At 32.9% G+C, this 20,686-nt stretch overlaps 2 protein-coding genes and 1 long non-coding RNA gene across 4 annotated transcripts; 1 reads left to right on the top strand and 2 right to left on the bottom strand.

The window, feature by feature from the left end:
• The first annotated feature begins 1,702 nt into the window (after positions 1-1,702).
• On the top strand, positions 1,703-4,183 carry LOC105782626 (putative F-box protein At1g67390). The gene is made up of 3 exons (XM_012607487.2): positions 1,703-2,812; positions 2,890-3,063; positions 3,557-4,183. The coding sequence occupies exons 1-3, from the start codon at positions 1,817-1,819 to the stop codon at positions 3,968-3,970; spliced, it is 1,584 nt and encodes a 527-aa protein (XP_012462941.1). The 5' UTR covers positions 1,703-1,816; the 3' UTR covers positions 3,971-4,183.
• A 4,007-nt stretch (positions 4,184-8,190) lies between these two features.
• On the bottom strand, positions 8,191-10,783 carry LOC105782630 (uncharacterized). 2 transcript variants are annotated; one of them, XR_008192682.1, is made up of 2 exons: positions 10,355-10,783; positions 8,191-8,991 (listed from the first exon to the last, which is right to left on the bottom strand). It is a non-coding gene; the product is annotated as an uncharacterized LOC105782630 (long non-coding RNA). The 2 variants fall into 2 exon arrangements; XR_001129864.2 differs by having other exon boundaries at positions 8,191-8,850.
• A 5,541-nt stretch (positions 10,784-16,324) lies between these two features.
• LOC128035886 (uncharacterized) lies at positions 16,325-18,542 on the bottom strand. Its single transcript, XM_052625899.1, has 2 exons — positions 17,268-18,542; positions 16,325-17,188 (listed from the first exon to the last, which is right to left on the bottom strand). The coding sequence occupies exon 1, from the start codon at positions 18,532-18,534 to the stop codon at positions 18,067-18,069; it is 468 nt and encodes a 155-aa protein (XP_052481859.1). The 5' UTR covers positions 18,535-18,542; the 3' UTR covers positions 16,325-17,188; positions 17,268-18,066.
• Positions 18,543-20,686: the final 2,144 nt, after the last annotated feature.

Genomic DNA, 20,686 nt, shown 5'->3' with positions numbered 1-20,686 from the left:
CGGAATATTAAGGAAGCCCCTATGGAAATGCTTATTGGGCAAAAAACTGATATGAAGCCTATTGAGTCATCCACGAAGCTACCATCTATGAGAGAGGTGGGTTGTGCATCAGACTTTGGGGGTAAATTGGTGATACAAACTAGGTAGCTGCGACGAATAAATGCTACAAGAGAGGTACGTATCAAACACTTTGATATTGTTTTTCATTCTGACTTGTTGGCTTTGCAAAGACATAAGGGACCTTTCAAATTTCTGAAGCATGTAAGCTGAGGGGCTTACAAACCAGAGTTAGCAAGAATACTCAAGGCTAACCCGATGTTCAATGTGGGTATGTGGAAGCCTGTTAGTTTGGATTAAGAGGATCCCGATCGAGGTAAGTCAGAATGGGGTGAGTAAGAGACGGGCTCTTGCGAATGAGATATACCAAAGAGGAGAGAAACGTTTCGAGTTAGGTGAATATGGAAGTTGAGGCAAAAGTTCTGAGGGGTGAAACTACCTAATAGTGAAACTAGTCTGGAAAGGACCAAGACATCGAGAAAGTTTGAAGGTGAGACAAACTAGTGTTAGTCTGGGGACGCACTGAGGGCGCTGCAAGAATTGGTGGGGGAGAATGTCATAAGCCGCAGTTAAAAGCCCGTGACCAAAGCATAAAGCACGTCCCATAACATATTAAATAAGGCTTATTTAACCCACTTGAATTGGCCCGATTCGAAAAACAAGTGACAGAGTCCATCTACTTGAAACCTTTGTGGCCCAATGAAGCACTTATTATAAATTAGGACCTTGGTAAATAGGGAAAATAATTTTAGAAGATTTGTAATATGATAAGATTTGATTTTATAATATTGGGGATTATGTAAACCCCTTAATTGTAGATACTTTTCGATCTCGTCCATCAACGTAACTTAATCTATAGCGCCGATTTTGAGAGAGAGAGCTTCCCCCTCATTTGTAATCATCCATTGTATTATATTCTTTGAGTTAAAGGAGATATTGAGAGCATTTAGTCAAACACCTTGTGTGCATTACTTTTTTTTTGGTTATTCTACTCTTTCGAGTTTCTTTTGTCTTTGAAATTGCTTCCGTTATATTGTGCCTTAGCGAAATTCTGCGATAATCCTCACTTTACGAGAGTTAGGCTGACTTGGGCGCATTTGAAGTGAAAGAATCGCCTAAGGACGTAGGAATTGCGAGATGAAAGGTCTAGCCCTGTGACACAATGCTATACATGTAAAATATTACATATACAAATAATTATATTGATCTAATATGCAAATAAATATATATTTATTTCTTTAAATGTGTACAATTGAATAAAAATCAAATTTTAATATATACATTTAAATTACAACTAAAATTTTATGTACAGAATTATACTAAATCAAAATTCATTATCAAATTTTACATTAAAACAAAATTTATGTATTACTAAAATATTTTATTAAGCAAACCTATAAACACTTTTCTTTTTCTTCCCGTATAAAAATTGCTAAGCAAACCTATGAACATTTTTCTTTTTCTTCCCGTGTAAAAATTGCACCTTAAAGAAAGTAAGCAGGAAAGAAAAACGCATTTCCTTAGGTGTAATGTACGAGACCGGTCAACGAGCATTCAAAGCCAGATGCTTTCTCTTCCCTGGACATGTTTTTCTTGCATGCATTCATTATAAATGACGACAGATACCCTTTCCTTATCCAACTTTTTCATCACCAAATTTTCAACTATTTCTTCTTCTCTATGTATTTTATTAATTTTCTATCCTAACCGATTTTTTTCCAAAGAAATCAAAGAGTGATTTTCTTTTTCTTTTTTTTTAATGACTTCCAGTTTGGCTAATGAAGTGATTGATGATCCTGGCCCTGATTTGATCAGCAAGCTTCCTGACTCACTCTTGAGAGAGATTATATCACATTTACCAGTGGATGATGTTGTAAGAACAAGCGTTTTATCAAGGCGGTGGAGCGGTTTATGGAGGTATGTTCCTCGTCTCGATTTTGATCCCAAAAGAATGATGAAACCGAGCAAACAACTGCTCTATCAACAACAACTCATCTCTCAGCGACTTGGAATCGATACCTCGGATGCTGATTTGAAGAAGGAGATTTTCCATGCTGTTTTGATGATTGACAAGGTATTGTCTTCTCACAAAAGCTACTTGGTTGGCTGCAAAATCGTTCATTTCCCTGATAGCTGCAGATATGGTCAGCTTCAGAGATGGATTGAGCATCTTATATCACAGAAAAAGGTTCAAGAACTGTCTTTCACTTGTGAAGATTCTCTTGATCCCCATCAAAATCTTGTGGGAAGATCTAATGATTTGAAACTGATGAGTTTACCGTCTGGGATTTTCTCTTGTGCTTCTTTGCATGCGCTTGAGTTGTGTCATTACAAGCTTGAAACTGATGTCCCTTTTCACCATTGCCATAACCTGAAAACCGTGAAACTCAAATGGCTGTACCTTTCAACCCAAACCCTTGATGGAATCGTTTCCAGTTGTGTCTTTTTGGAGCATTTCAGCCTTCGTTTCAGCGGCGGGTTCGACCGGGTTCGGCTTGTTAGTGACAAGGTCAAAGCCGTGGAGCTGCAGTCCTTGAGGGTGAAAGAGATTCACTTATCAACCAAATCCCTCGAGGTTTTGGTCCTGGAAACTATAAAATGTCGACCCAAAAATTTGCTTATCAATGCCTCAAAGCTTAGAGTGTTTCGTGCATACCGCAATCCCATACTTGAGAATCCAGACAAATTGCTCAGATATAAAGACGATATGGCTTTGAAAGTTGCAGAAATTCTAGAACATTGCAGTGGTCTATTGGTAACAATTTTCATCTCTCTCTGTGTATTTGTATGTATATGCTTGGATCATATGATAAACTGTTTGGTTGTGTTCAGAGACCTGAAAATGATGAAGGTGATGACCATGCAATGGACAACTCAAGTTTGTTCAATCAGTACTTATGGAAGCTATTACTTGATTTGGACTTGAACAGCATAAGGGAAGTTTTGATACTTTCTTTCATTTTACGAGTATGCACTAATCTAAAGCATCTTGAAATCAATATACAGGTAAGTGAATGTATGTATATATGTTTATATATATGCCATTGCCAAAGCACTACAACAGTGAATAATGTTTTATCCTTCATTTGTTTGTATTTTTCTAGTGATCATATGAAATTTGCAACTAAATATACTATGATTGGATGCGAATATTTCATGAAATACTGTGATAATTCAAATGTTAAATGTCATTGATTTTTGAATAAAAGTAACAGAATTTAATGTTTCATAAAATGTTCATAATTTTTTTAAATTGTTATTTTATGTCCAAACATCAATAAAATTCAAGAAATTGAAATATTATTGTTTTCTTCATAATATCTGTGACATTTTTAACAACAATTATATAGCTGCATCAGATATATATATAATTTGGACAGTATCTAGAATGAAATTAAACTATATAAAGGTTGCATACATTAGCGATGACTATATCTCATCCATTGTTGTTAAAGATAGTCCCATTTTCTAACTTTTTTCCCGCATCAAATAAGTGTAGGATACAACTCTAGATCAAAGCTTATGCAAATTCAGTGGAATATTGCATTCCAAATCAGAAGAGAATGCCACTCGGACTTGCTCATTGCCGTATCCGGAATCGATGCTGTGGGATAAAAGGGAGCTTTGCGACTGTATAACGCGCACCATAACCGAAGTAACGGTAAAGGGATTCAAAGGGAAGGAGAGAGAGATGGAATTTGTGAGGCATCTCATAACAAAGGCCACTGTGATGGAGAGAATCAACATATGGTGCAGTGATAGGTGTTCAAGACAAGGAGCTGAGGCAGCCTATGGGTTACTGTCATTGCCAAGGTCATCCATTCATGTTTCAATTGTCCTAAAGCCAGGGCCTGAGTTTCAATTGGCTGTCGGCAACGCAAGTTTCCAGACATGGCTCTTAACCCTCAACTAGTTTCATGTTTTTCGTTCTTATTAGGATCTGCAGTTATATTTCCCCTTAAGTGTGCTGTTAGACCTTAAGAGCATGTTTGAAATATATATATGTTTTATTTCATCAAATATGTTGCTTCTAGAGAAGATTAAAAGTGTTTTCAATTTTTTTTTTAGGTATTTTTATCTACCTTTTATTGTATATGTTGAGGTTCGTGATTGTCTTTCTTAACAATGTTGTCTTAAAGGTTTAAACTTAGTGTTTCCTCTTGGGAATGCAATGTGCTTTACTATATAGTCAACCATTTTTATATCAATCACCTTCTATTAGAGGTGGCATACAGGCGAGCTTGGATCGAGCTTTCTTCGAATTCGGATTTTCTCAGATTTGAATTAGCTCGGGTTCAAATTTTCCCAGGCTCAGATTTTTTCGAGCTTAAGTTTTTTTGGACTTGAATTTTTTCAGGCTTGAGCATTTTCGAAATTAGACTTTTTTTAGATTCGAGTTCGAATAAAGGCAAGTGAGAATGATAAATTCAAATAATTTTGAAATTTTAAAGTTATAAATATTTTAATTTTGAATGTAATAATTCATTTTATTTTTAAATCATGACAACGCAATTCAGGTTTACCTTATAAAAAATATAAATTATATATATTTAATAAAAAATTATATAAAATAATTAAATTACTAATTGCATCTAATTTTATCATTAATATGATATGTATATAAATTGAGAGAAAATATGTTTTATTGTTTATTATTATATTATATTGACAATTGAGTAGTTATATTTCTTATTAAATTTATAAATCTAATACTCACATTCTAAAATACTTAATCCAAAACTCGATATATTATACTAAGTTCAAACTCAAATAATATACCTATTATTATCCAAAGTCAAAATAAAATAATTATAACCTAAACTCATGTTAAAAAAGAATTAAAATTTTAATAATATTTTATGTATTACTAGTTATAGGGATGTGTTGTAATATACTAAATTACACATAACAATTGACACTATATCTTTTATTATAATCTATAACACAATAAAAGTTAAATATATATATATATGTATGTATTGATAGTTTTAGTAATAGTTATATACTATAGGAGGATCCATTTACACATGTGTAAATCTAAAATAGTTTTGCACCCTTTCATATATGTTTGTACGATTAATATTTTAACGATCCAACCGTCATATTTTATATTTCATTCATATAGATCATGCATGTCAAATTTGATATAAATTAAAATTTTCTATTTATATTAATATATATAGAGAGAATTTTAAATCAATATGATAGAGATATCGGATCGGTTCGAAAATTTACATGCATGACAAGAAAAATATATCGATAAATTCAACGGTTGAATTGTTAAAATATTAATGGTACAAATAGATACTAAAGGGTGTAAAACTACTTTAGTTTTAAGCTAGGATAAGTGGATCCTCTCCATAAACTATATTATTATGTTATGTAATAGTACATCATCTATTATAGTTAACAATTAAAATTGACTTAACTGATCAAATTGAGTCAATTCAAACAATTTGGTTCATAAATTGATTGTGATTTTAGACCAATTAATAGTTATATATATATATATATATTATTAATAGTTTTAAAATATATTACTATGTAACACAATATCACATTTTGTAATAGTAATACATAATATATTACGGAGAGAGATTCATTTACAAAGTGTAAAAATTAATGTAGTTTTACACACTTCCGTAACTATTTATATGATTAATATTTTAACGATCCAACATTTTAATTTAATTATGGATGAATAATAATAAAAATTTAACCTAAATTTATTTGATTTCCCTTAAACGAGTGGAAGCATTGATAATAAGAATTTATGTTAATTTGAGAGAATTAATTAATGTTGATGTGTCAATAAGATAAATGTGACACTTGTTAAAAAATTAATTCATCTAGAACTCAAACTTACCTTATTTGGTTAAAACTTAATTATAGAATATATATTAGTTTGCATATCGTGCAATCCACGGATCAATTGTAAACATCTATTAAAATATATAAAACTATATCTTTAAAGCATTTACATAAAATTGTAACATTTGTTTAAAAACTAAAACATATTAAATTAAATAATATGTTTAAATAAATTTTAAATAGAATCCTATGTGATGGCCTAATGGTTAAGAGTGTTCACCACCCTAGGTGTGGCCTGGGTTTGAATCGTGCTAATCGCATTTGTTATTCGGTCTTTGCCCAGTTATTATAATTCATCAAAAAAAATTTAAGGGAAAATGATTGCACGTGGTTGTTAAGTCATGAATTAATTGCAAATATTTCAGTTGTTTAAAATAATTTGCAAATATTTTAAGAGAATTTAATAGATATTTGCAAACTCTAGGAAATTGTAATGGGTGTTTGGCAAACAGAGTTTTAGGTTTTTTAAATTGATTTGGATATAAATGGAGGATTGAATAATCAAACCATCTAATTGTAGTATTTGGTGAGCTTGTTGAGCTAAAACCTCAAAAAAAAAAAAGTTGACATAGCTGATTAGGAATGAGATATGTGAAATGACATATCTGACCATACTTGCTCAAAAATTATTTCCTTTGGCACATGTATTTATTTCTTAAATATTTATGTACTCTTAATTTATTTTCAATTTACTTGTGTAAAATGATTTCTTATACAACTTTATATTAATTGAAATATGCTACTTGACAAATTTGTTCAGAGTGTGACATAATTATCACTAAGAATATAGTTTACAATTATATCGATACACTATTAATATTTATCAATTTCCACAATGTTAATATTTGTAAATAAGGAACTTATGAAATTTGTTTATTTAAATTTTCAAAATATTCACTAATTAATTTCTATAATGGATGTTTAATTATTTGGTAATAGTGTTTTATTTCAATAATTTTACCTAATAAAAACTAAAGTATTTAACAAATAAATACTTAGCAATAAAATGTGTCATGATCTTATTTGTGATTTTACACATATCATTTTCAGTTATCAGCTTTAAAGAAACAGTTAATAGAATTAGTTGGTCAAACCAGCCACTGCAATTAGCAATTAGCAATTAGCAATCAACTATCAACTATCAACCAATTGTCAAACAGGACCAATATCCAAATACGTAAAATTTCAAATGCTGCACTATGTTTATACGTTTAATAAGTAAATTTGATACTAACAAAAAAATTCATTATTGTATATGATGTATAAAAGATGAAATAAAGTATTATTTTAAATTATTTTTTTTCGATACAATATTAAAAGTAGGGGATGAGATAACACGATTTAGGACCAGTTCTTTATTGCTTTTGAGAAGTGCTTTTGAGAAATTTGAGTGTTTGTCATTGCTGTCAAAAAGTACTTTTGATGAATAAAATGTCCATTTTAGACATGAGATTATAAAGTAACAAATATGTATTTAAATAATGTTCAAATTAGTTAATATTATGATATTTTAGCAAAAATATAAAAAATAATTTATTATAACTTATTGTTAGTATTTTAATATATAATATTAATTTTAAATATTTCTAAGTAATTAATATTAATTATTTATAAAATTTAATTATAATATATAAAATATATTTAAATATTTAAATATAAAAATTAAATATTTGTAATTAGATATTGACACGATTGTATTATTATAAAATTATTTTTATTTTTAATTAATGCTTTTAAGACATTTGTATTATTTTATTTTAAAATGTATTTGAATATATAACTCATATTATATACTAACATAACATAGAAAACATAAACCTAAAGAATTAAAATATTACATATATTTGGATTAAAGTTTTAAAAGGGATAATATTTATATACCAAATATAAATACTAAAATTTGTCAATAGCATTTACAATTTATAATGAATTCATTAAACTAGATGCTACATTTGATAAGCATATGAAAATTATTTGGTTATATTCAATAAATGATTTGGTTAATACAATACTTATATTTGATAAGCATATGAAAATGATTTGGTTAATACAATACTTATATTTGATAAGCATATGAAAATGAAAGTCGAGACTGTCTGATGAAGAACGCAAAAAAGAATATTTCATGGAAAGAAGATTGTTACGATAAATTCTTCAATTCCAATCATTTAAATAACGGGTCTCAGGAACCAAGCAATATGCCAAATTAGTGGACAGTCCACATCATTAACATTGCATACTGTTTTAAGATGAACAAGAATGGAACTAAAGTGTCTACCGAGGAGTAACATACTGCTATTTTTGTAAATAAAGTACAGAAAGTGTATAAATAGATGGTTGAATAATACACATCCAGAAAAGATCATTGCCAATAAGCCACTAACAAAGTAGCCTCATAAACAAAGAAATAGTTCTTAGGTTCTGCCTAAATTTCATGATAATGACATAAAACTACATCAAAGATCAGAGTCGAACTTTGTTCATAAGAACATAAAATAAATCATTGGCAAGAAACAATTTTGCAGCATGTCATATGTGTTGAGCATCCAAAGGAAATAAGAAATTGTCAGTCAGTGGCTCTCATCTTAGTCACCAGCATAGTAGTGTCGCCTCACTATGGCATCCTTAACCCCCATATGACATGTATACAAACAGCCACCCCTAGAAAGGCAATTCCACTTCATATGCAGCGAAATAAAACTACCCTGCTTCATACTTTTTCCTCATTTAGCAAGAAAGTTTCTTTATGGATTATGACCAAACATAACTCCAAAGGAATAGACAGTTTACAAGATCATGCTTCAGCACAAGATAAGAAAAAAGAAAAAAGAAGCACAAAATAAAAACAAGAAAACACACGTACAAACATGCACATACCAACATAACGTAAAGAGTCACTCCACAAGACCATACATCTGCCATCTGAAAAGAAATCCAATCCTAAATACAGTCAAAAACTGCAAGTGTGAAAACCTCTCTGCTTTGGAAAGACTTGATAAAACTCTGGCTGCAGTTTATCTTTACTGTGATAAAATATTCCACATGGTACTGCTTCTATGGTCACTATAATGAAAACATCACCATAAAGCAAAACTAGCTGTAACAATGACTGTTGCGGATTTCCAACTATTGTTAAAGATGATTGATCATTTACAAATCATATAATCACTCATAACATGTGCCAAGAAACATCAGGTAATCTTTAGAACAGCATGTAAAGCCATCAATTACTCTAGCACACAAGATCTTTTATCATACATTTTCAGGATTAATGTAAAAGTATCGTGTCTACTAGTTTGAGGAATTGAGATGCGCACTGAGGGAATCAGTTGATAAGTGGAAGATAGTGATCGGGCATCATCCCATCAGAAGCATCGGGCACCATGGTCAAACCAAGGAGCTCATCACCCTCATTCTACCTATACTTGAGGTGAACTACCTCTACCTAATTAAGGTATAATTTGTTGTCAAAGCTAGGTTCTAGATCACTCCGCTCTATATATTATCCACACAAAATATGACCAGTTATTTCCTGCACTTGTGATTGTTCCAATGCCCAAGGAAAATAAAACAGAGGTTATGCAAAAGTTAACTTCCCTTTTTTTTTCACGTAGAGCAGGTTTTCCCTCAATGTAGAGGCCTTATAAGTTGCCTAGGTACTCCCCAGATCGCGAGTACTGATAGATATTGGGTCTATCCATCGGCCTTCTCTAATAGGGCACTCAACCATCCCATGGTCAAGTGCGCAAGAAAAAAACTAAAGCAAAAACTAAAGCTGATATACTTGAATGCTTTTCATATAAATTTAAAAAAAAAAAACAAGATGAAACAAAAAACAGATCACATCGAATCCATTAAAGAATTTCCTATAAAATTTAAGCTTGCCAAAGCTATAAAATATCTAACAAAGAAAATTAAAGTAAAGAATCAGAAAACAAGATGCCATGTTCAACCGATTCAACTCAACCGCAATTAAAAACCGCTAAAGCAATAGATTACCATGACAAGTATATGCAAACGATCTTCTCTCTACAACTCATCCGAGCCACAATCGAGTCGATGAAAGTCTGACTCGATAAGTCAGATTGGAACCAAAAACAACTGAACTGGAAACTCAATAGTTGTAATGAGAAAATTTTTGAATTGAAGAAACTAAAAACACAAAATTATGACGATAAACAATAAGAAAACAAAGCTTTCTTCTCACGATTTTTCCCTTTTTTATTTAACTAATCAAATGAAAAATAAAAATTCAGAACATTTCTACCCTCTAAGAACATTTTGAGGCTATTATTTTCTAGTCTCAAGAACCAATACAGAGAAAATACTAAACAAAAAATGGACAGGTGGCAAAAACCGTAGATCAAACCGCAAATGAAGAAATCTGAAACAGATCAGTTACGTTGGGGGAAGAAAATATATGTACCTCCTGCTCCGATAAAGTGCAAGTCAGCTGCAATATCCGTTCGTCCAGGTTCCAATACGAGTTCGAACCCACAGAAAACCACGGCGATAATCGACAGAGAGAAATGAAGGAATGAAGGAGGAGAGTGGGGGATTACTGGAAAATCGACAATCTCAGGGAAATTTTCTAACAGAAATGAAGGAATGAAGGAGGAGAGACTGGGCGTGAAAGTGCAAAGGAGAAAGTTTGTGGGAGAAGACGACAAGTTAATTTGGTCAATTTTCAGCCAAAAGAGGAGAAATTTTTAGCTTCTCATCTGGAGAGAAGTGCTTTTCTGATGGTGAAATAATCTGGAGAGAAGGAGGCTGTTCTTCATTCCTTTTAAGGGAAAAGGACTTTTTCAATGAAAAGTCCTTCTAAAACGGGCAGAAGAACGAGGCCTTAAACAAATGCCAAAAAGGTATCTAATAAAAGCTTTAATTATGGCTTCATTTGAATCAATAATATTTTAAATAATGTTATAATTTTGTACTATTGTTTGTATATTAAATAATAAACTCAATATGCAATAGATTAGAAAAAGGTATTTAGAATTTGTAAAACGTATTAGGTGATGAGTAAAGTATTTAATTAAAAGTGTAATGGTAGGTCTGTGAAAAGTATTTAAATAACATGCAGGATATAATAATATTCTATCTAGTTAAAATAGAATTATACAATATTGTAATAAGACCTAAGTTCTAAGTTGAGTAAAATATCGTCAGCTTTATACCTAATTTGTACTTTTGATCAATAATATGATAGATGTGTTTAAGATAGTTAAAACATGAGAGATTTATTTTGTTAAATTTCTGAACATGTTTAAAATTTGGAATTAATTATGAGGTAAATCATGTGGCATAACGAGGACTGTAAAGGGAAAGAGGAAGCCTAGAATATCTACCATACCAATGTTGGTTCAAATGAGCAATTGTCATGGCAAGTTGTATCCATTAACACATAACGGTTACTTCAATTACTTGGCTCATACTATCCCCAAAGATTGATTGCGTTCTTTCTATTCTACCCTTAAACTTATTAGCTCTTTCAAAACTAGTCAACCATTTCCTTGGTCCATTGGGTTGGACTTGTAGCCTTCCCATCCTACCTTAAACATTCTGTCCGCTGATCTCATAACCCATCCAAGGATTATCTCGCTACATTAGCACAAGGGCTCTCACCTCCAGATCCCACTCCCATCATACTGCTTTTGCAAAGGGGCAGCTGAGAAAAAGACGCTTAAGAATTTCCAAGTCATTCTACCATACCTAGCAACCTATGTCAATATTAGTTGCACATCCGAATCGAAATGTTTAAATAATTTATACTATTTTTTATTTAATACATAATTAATTTTAATCTTTTATGATATAATAAATATTTTATATTTAAAATGGTGAAAATAATTTAAAAAGTTTTGAAAATTTATTTTTTAGTAATATTTATGAAAAAAACCTTTAAAATATCATGAAATAATATTCAAAAGATATAAAACAACACATTTTGTCAGAATATGTCTAAATATCCAAAACAAAAATTAATATGAAAAAAATCAAAAACTGAATCAATTATGATAAACAATTAAAAAAATTTAAAAATCTAATCGCAAGGACAAAGTCAAAATAAATTTTAAGGAATCGAAATTAAATTGTAATTTTACGATAGTAAAAATAGAATTTTATCATTTTAATTTTCTATATCTCTATAATTTTAAAGGATTAAATCAATTTTTATTAATTTTGAGAGCAAAATATAATTTTACCTTTACTAAATGAAAATTTTTCTATTTTAGAGGAGTCGGGACCTACTAACCTGAACCGAATCAAAATGCTTCCTCCATTCCCTTAGTTCCACAATATTATTACTAATCTCGTCTTTCTCTAGAGCAACTTGATAACCCAATTTTATCGTGTATTCTCCTATGTTTCCATCGTTCAATCTTTCCTCCCTAATAAGAAAAAAGTCTATCCCAAAACTCATAATCTTGTGCTTGCAAATCCTCTCTATTTTTCATGATTGTCACACCCATGAATTCCTTAACCTTAACCAAATTACACCCACCTTCCTCAGCCCCAATGTTCCTTCCTCCTACCTGTAAAAGTGTATCCTCACCACCCTAAATTTGTCTCTCAGACTCTTTCTTAGAAGATTTTTAGGGTTTTTTTACAAAAATATTATAAAAAAATAAAAATTTACCAAAACATTATCCCTTTTTTTTATTTACCAAAATATTTTTTTTTTAAATTACCAAAATATACCAAAAAAAACAAAAAAAAAGCTGAAAAAGCCTGCAAAAGGCTGCACCAAACCAGGGTCAGGCCAATGGCATTGGCGGCACCAAATGTGCCAAAGCCATTGGCGGCACCAATGCCTTATTTAGGCAGTCGACCGGTGCTGGGGGGGAGAAGGAGAGGGAAAGAAAGAAAGAAAGAAAGGAAGGAGAGGAAAGAAAGAAAAAGAAGGAAAGAAAAGGAAAGGAGGAAAAAGAAAGAAAGAAGAAGAAGAGGAAAGGAGAAGAAAAAAGAAAGAAAAAGAAGGAAAGAAAAGGAAAGGAGAAGAGAAAAAAAAAAAGGAAGAAAAAGAGAGAAGGAAGGAAAAAAAAGGAAAAAAATGTAATTTTTTTTTATAAATTTAATTTTTTTGTAATATTTATTTGTTAAAAATTTATGTTATGTAAATTATACGTATTTTAATATTTTATTTAGCATATATATTTTGATGTTATGTACATTATACGTATTTATGTTGATTAGGATTTTTTTATGAATTTTACTTAGGAAGTTGAAATTAGTTATTTTAGGAAAATAGCATTAAAAGTAAAATGATAAAGAAATATATTTAAGAAAACATTAAATACTAAAAAGAAAAAACGGAATTCTATATTCATCGAAAATAATAAAATGCAAAAAAATTATATATGTAATAAATCTCAAACATAATGCATTGAAATAATGTAAAATGAAAAATTAAAATGACGATATTTTTAAAATAATAAAATGCGGATAAAAAATACGAACAAATGGTCAAGTAAGAGTGTATTAGTAAATTTTAAAAAATTCAGAAATAATCAATACAAATAATTGAAACAAAATGTACAGAAATAATATAAAAAATAAAAACGAAAATAATATATTTTTATTCAAAGTAATAAAATGGGGAAAATAATAATACGAGCAAAGGCGAGAAAAATGTTTTTTTGGGGTTTTACCAAAATATTACAAAAAATAAAAAATACCGAAATATTATAAACTTTTTTTATTTACCAAAAATACGAACAAATGGCGGAAGTAAGAGTGTAGTAATACTAACTTTTTAAAAAATTAAGAAATAATTAATATAAAATATTTCAAAAAAAGTATGAAATAATATAAAATAATAAAATACGAAAATAATATATCTTTTATTGAAAGTAATAAAATCGAGAAAATAATATGAGCAAATGGCAGGGGTAAGGGTTATTTTCTTACACAAAATTAATTTAAATAACACACAAATTTAATAAATTTCAAACATTATGCACTGAAATAATGTAAAATTATAAAATTAGAAATTATGATATTTTTTAAAGGAATAAAATGCGGAGAAAAAATACGAATAAATGGCTCGATTTTTTTACTAACTTTTTTTTCAACTTGCAGGCATCGCAATGGCTCGATTGATTGGAAACGATGAACACATATCTGCTGCGGCTAATAACGCGGTATGATTTATTATTTGTTAATCACGAGTTCCATTTATTTAAAAATGATATACGCAGTATATACAAATAAATTATGTTATCGTAATAATTTTTCTGTAATTTAACACTATCAGGACTCGTTCCGAGTATTAAGGGGCCGTGTGAGTGTTTTAAAGAAAGCTCCGTATGCACGATTGATGCCGTACTTGGAGCTAGCAGATTTGGGTCAGTAGCATTGATCCGGTCCTCTGACTTGCGCTTTGATATATTATCTGCGCTAGTGGAACGGTGGCGCCCGGAGACCCACACTTTTCATTTTTCGTGCGGGGAGTGCACGATGACCTTGGAGGATGTTGTATTGCAGCTTGGGCTTCCAATTGACGGAAGTCCCGTAACGGGAGTATCTGCATTTACGGATCCGGCTGCACTTTGTTATCAGCTCCTAGGAGACTCGCCAGAGGACGGTGAGTCGTATTTTTCCGGCATAAAATTTACATGGCTGAAAGCTAAAATTGGACAATTATCAGCGGATGCCAGTGAAAGTGAGTTGATGTGCACTGCTCGAGCGTACATCATGCATATGATAGGGGTAGTACTCATGCCTGATGCAAACGGCGATAGTGTGCATTTGATGTACTTGCCCCTACTAGCTGATTTGTCCACTACTAGATTGTATAGCTGGGGTTCCGCCGTTCTAGCAATGCTGTACCGGGAGCTTTGTCGGGCGACAAAGCCGAAAGTCCACGACATCGGCAAATGCCTCATACTGCTGCAGTCCTAGGCGCTTTATCGGCTGCCGTTTTTGGCATCCGTTAGTCACCAACCGTATGTGTATCCACTACCACTCAGGTGATAAAATATAAATGTCATTATTTTGTAGTCATAATATATTGACTAATGTTACCAACCCTAAACCCTATATTATTTTTTGTAGGTGGACTGTTCGTCCAGGCATCGGGAAGTCGTATGATGTCCTGATATACCGCATTACGATTGAACAGCATGCCCGGGAAGGGGTAAGCTGCTATTCTAATATTCATTACATCTATTCTATTTTTATATCTTACTCATACGTTATGGCTCTAACTCGGTACAATGTTATCATGCAGTTTATATGGATGCCATACCGTGGGCCGGAAATCACAAACGTTGTACCCTCGTCCTCATACGTTGATTCCCACATATGGTGCACTAACGCACCAATTATCAATTTCAACGTAGTCGAGTGGTATCACGGAGATAGGGTGCTATGACAGTTTGGCTGCATCCAACCTATCCCGGATCCGCCGTGCCAGCTGGGGGAAGTTCACGGCATGCGTAAAAGAGGAAAATTTCAATTGGATTGGGGAATTAAGCACCAGAAATTTGTGGCACTGTGGAACCATCAATCACGCCGAATACCTCAGATGGTTGTGGCTACCGACCCGCAACCATCATTAGAGTATATACGATGGTACTATAGTTGCGGGAAGCCATATTTACTTGGAGGCCAGTCGACTATAATCCCCCCGTACGTGCAGCAACTTGGGGGATCGGACGCAGCGGACCTAATGGATCTGGATCTGGTGGCGATGTACGCTCCGCAACCAGCAGAGCCTGAGCAGGAGCCCCAGCCAGATCCCGAACAATCCACAGATTCACATGGCTATCGTTCAGATTTGGCGGGTGAATTTGCCTATGACTTTGAACTGTTCGGATCCCACCCGCCGCAGTACGGCATGTCTGGCCCGTCCAACCCGTATCCACAGCATCATGGCACTTATTCCGAATCAAGTTCATCGGCGGCGAATGATGATTTTTCCTCTATGTTTGCCACACCCCCAATGATGATTTTTCCTCTATATTTGTCACACCCCCACCTGCGCCGAATGATGATATTGGTCGTCGCTAAGAACGTGATCCTCGACCTCCAAATAGGTATACCCCTAGGACAACACCATCCAACCATCAATTTTAGAGGTTTAATGCACTTTTTGTATAAATTTAATTTTTCTAATTTAATATTTGCTTACTTTTGAAATTTTTTGTATAAATTTAATTATTCTATTTTTTCATTATATTAAAATTGAATCCAATTATAAATGCATCTACTGTCGATATTAAAGTTGAATTCCAAAAGCGCACATGGTATTTTATAACTTAATTTGGATACAATTTGGATACAATTTAAGCATAAGCATAAGCATAAGCATAAGCCAAATAATGAAAATTATATCAAATGAATTATACTTTTTATAACAATATATATAAAAATTTGTCAGCATTAGGTCAATTCCAACCCGATCTGGACGACTGTCCAACATTAAAGTTTCGGTTAGGGCATTTATTCCGACTATGACCACTTAACCTACATATTCCACAACGCTTTCTGTCAGATTTCTCCCTAATGTCCATCTCATTATGGATTCTGCTTGACTGCGGACGACCCATTGGATTCCTCCGTAACCCTCTGTCTGGGAGAAGCTCGAAAGTCATCGGCGGCACCTCCCACGTAGATAGGTCAGGCAGGACGGGGAACTCATTCTCCCAGACACGCAATATGTGCTCCAGCGCGTACACATCATCGACATATTATTCAGCATCAAAGTTCACTTTAGCACACGCTGCCACGACATGCGCGCAGGGATAATGATGTGTTTTGAACCTCCTGCACTCGCACCGTCTGTTTCGGAGATCAACTTCGTAGGACCTAATTGGTATACCAGGTCGACGATTAATGGTCTTAGTAACTCGAAACGTTTCCAGTCGTCGTGAATATATTTCCACGTTCATTGACCTCGCCAACTGACGGTTTGCGACCATTGCATCCCTGACATGTTCGACAAACACGTGTCCCGCCTCCATCTGGTCGACTTGCTGCTGACCAATCCTTGGCATCAAAGTAGCCAGCCTGTAGAAAGTAGCAGAAAATACCGATGCAATCGGAAGATGACGTGTTTTTAACAAGACAGCGTTGATCCCCTCGACTAAGTTTGTGGTCATATGGCCATAACGAAAGCCCTCGTCAAAACTTTGAGCCCACTACCACGGCTCCATTGTGCCCAACCATTGTCGGAAAGATGTGTTTGTCTGCCCCTCCATGTCACTTTCAAGTCGGATCATTCTTTGCCGAAAAATATGTGGCTCTAACTCGTACGCTGCATACGTATTAAGGAAAAATAAGTCGATAACATCAAACATTACAACTTATATTGAAATTATAAGGTTATCATATACCCATTGGCACGACTTGTCACTTTCACTCTGCATTCTTATAATCTTTGTGAAAGTTAGCTGCAATGTGACGGATACAGTAAACGGATCTCCATGGCACACCGGAACGCCTAATAGCTGCAATTAAACCCTTCCCTCTATCGGAGATGATGCAAATGTTATCGTTCCTAATAACATACCTCTGCAGATTTGTGAAGAAGAATTCCCAAGACTCCATGTTCTCTTTATCTACGATAGCAAATACTATCGGGAGCACGTTTCTGTTACCGTCTTGAGTAACTGTAATAAGTAGGATCTGTGTATATTTTCCATACAGCTAGGTCCCATCCACCTGCACAAGTGGCTTGCAGTGGGGAAATGCCAGCACACATGGATCGAACGTCCAGAACATCCGATGGAAAATCTTTTTTGTCGGCTGTAACTGGTCATCCAGGCCGTAATATGGCCTTGTATGCAACTCAATCACAGTCCTCGGTATGTACTCCCGCATAGTAGCTATCCAACCTTGAAGCTCGTTATACAACGAATCGTAATCCCCATACAGTTGCTTCATCGCCATCTGTTTAGCTATCCATGTCTTCCGATATGAGAGTTGATACTGGAATCGTGCTTGCATTTCATCAATCAGTACCGAAACTTTAATGGTCGGCATGTCCTTAACCATTGGCATGATACACGTACAGATAGTTTTCGAATCAAGTTTTCCATGATCTTCTGTCATACGTGTTGATGTGCATGTATGAAGACTAACAAATTTTCGTATCTCCCACATCTGAGAACTTCTAATGAATGCAGCTCGTACTCACCAATTACAGCCTTCCGCTGCCTTCCAACACTCCCCAACATATATTGTCGGAGTAAACACAGAGACTTTATAATCCACCGATATCTTCATGCTGTACCGTTTAATGGCATATATGCACTCTTCTTTACACCTGAATCTCTGGCCTATAAATAACTCCTCATCATTAGATGTTACGGCCAGCCCGTGAGAATGAACTATTTCAAGGTACTCCGGAAACTCAGCTACATGCGCTGCGTCGGGGTCTATGAGCGACATGTGTGGCCCAGGATTATTGTGTACCAAAATATGTCGCATTTGCTCCCCGACCGAAGAAGCGTTAATGCCTTCATCGTTGTTGACATCTTCATCGTCAATATCATCAGGTACATCGTCCACATCGGAATCACCGTCACTATCGACCTCTTCATCCCAATGATCGCCACCACATTCTTCTTCACCAGCACATTCTTCTTCACCACCAACCATATCAACATCGGGTGTAAAATTCAGGTCAATACCCATCCCACCCATAGTCGATTCACTATCAATGTATGATATTGGAGCCACCATCCACGGTTCTTCAGCTCCGTGTCCTTCATCAGATGCATTGACATCTTCATTTTGCTCCATACCGACTAACTCAGCAAATAAGTGAATCGGTGCATTCTTCTCACTCTCATTCCCACAGTACAGATCGACCATTGTCTCCATGTCTTCGTCGTCTACAAGTTCCATTTCGACGAATTTGACCGGATTTGTCGAAACTGGAAATTTGTAGAAAAATTTTGATATCTTTCTCCCACAACGTCTAAGAATTTTTGCATTAATCCTTGCATTCATTTCATCGAAAAATACATTTCTATTAAATTTCATTGCTACTTGTTGCCGACGTTCAAATACACATCCAACACTTGTTGTCAAGATGACTCCATCGAAATAAACGCATACAAGAAACTTAGCATCCATCTTCAATATTTAATCTGTCAAAAAATAAACAAAATCTCATCAAAATTCTCGAACGGTAAATAAATTACTTTAAAAAATTTAATGTTTCAATATGCAATTTTGTACATGAAAACAGTTTAACCACTAATCCTAATAACTAACACAATAATAATATTAATAATTTTATACTCAAAATAATACACACTAAAATTAATAATTAAGGTTTTACTAAAATAGAATAATAATACTAGTTTTTACTAACTAGTTTATTTTGGTAAATAAAAATAATAACTAACCATAATAATACTAGTTTTTACTAACAATAATACTACTAAGTTACATCTTAATACATTAATAACATCTTAATACTAACAACAACAACAACAACAACAACAACAACAACAACAATAATAATAATAATACTAACTAAAACTATCAATTTGAGTTTTATTAATCTTAATAACTAAACTAAAACAAAAAATATTACAAAATATACAAAACAATAACAACAATATAATCAATTATTTTTAAAAAAAATACCTTCTTTTTCTCTCTTTTTCTCTTCTTTTCCACAGCACCTCTTCTTCTTCTTCTTTTTCTTCTGATTTTTCTCCCTTCAGCTGGATAGAGCTCGTATTTATAATACGAGTAGTGCCGCCAATCAGTATGGCACCATTGGTGCCGCCAATGGCATTGGCCTGACCTAGTTTTTTCAGCTTTTTGCAGGCTTTTGTAGGTTTTTTTTTTGTTATATTTTCGTAAATAAAAAAAAGTAATATTTTGGTAAATAAAAAAAAGTTATAATATTTTGGTAAATTTTTATTTTTTTATAATATTTTTGTAAAAAACCCAGATTTTTACCAGTCAACGTGTTTTTTCATACCCAAGAGTCAGTATTTCCCGCCTCGGTCTTCAGGAGGCATTCCATATTATAGTAAAATCCAACTCTTTCATAGTGATGCGCCACGCCTGTTTTGCCAAGAGACCATGTTGAAATGACCCATTTTCCTAAGTTCAAATTAAAGCCCGCACAAAAAGCTTCATAAAAGTCAACTTATGAGATGAGATTTATTTGATCTGTTTGAAGTGATTCGATGTATGATCTTCATAAAAAAAAATTTATCTTCTTGAAATTTTAGTAATTCAGTAAAATATTATAGTAAAATTAAAATTACCGAAATAAATAATATAAATCCTAAAAGAATAAAATTGTATATAATTTAAATAGTGATATAACTCTATTAGTTTTGAAAGAACTCAACGATAAATAAAAATATGTGTCATTTATATTCACTCAATTGTAATTTTTCATAATAATTGAAAATATTTGATGTAAATGAATTTTATTCTATCGTAATTTCTTTTGTCTTTTAAATTTACTCCTCTTTGTTTCAGTGCTTTCAAAATTTTCCATAAAAATACTAACTTAAACAAGAAAAGATTTGAACCTAATAAAACCAGTTGACTAAGCTTTTGAAGAAATTTCTAACGTTACGACCAATTGCAATTTCAAAAAAAAAAATCATTTTTCTGAGACACTGTTAATACCAAATTCAAAACATTTGAAGTGCCACGATTTTCCTTTCTTCAATTAAAATCTTACCATCAACTGCAGACAGAAGGGGATACCAGTTTTATCTTATTTTAAAATTGAATTAATGCATGTAGAGTGTCGAAATCTTTATCTGATCAA

This window comes from Gossypium raimondii, chromosome 13 (assembly GCF_025698545.1).
Source record: "Gossypium raimondii isolate GPD5lz chromosome 13, ASM2569854v1, whole genome shotgun sequence".
In the NCBI taxonomy this organism is placed as follows: Eukaryota; Viridiplantae; Streptophyta; class Magnoliopsida; order Malvales; family Malvaceae; genus Gossypium; species Gossypium raimondii.
The sequence above is the reverse complement of the archived record's forward strand: the minus strand, read 5'-3'. Positions and strand labels throughout refer to the sequence as shown.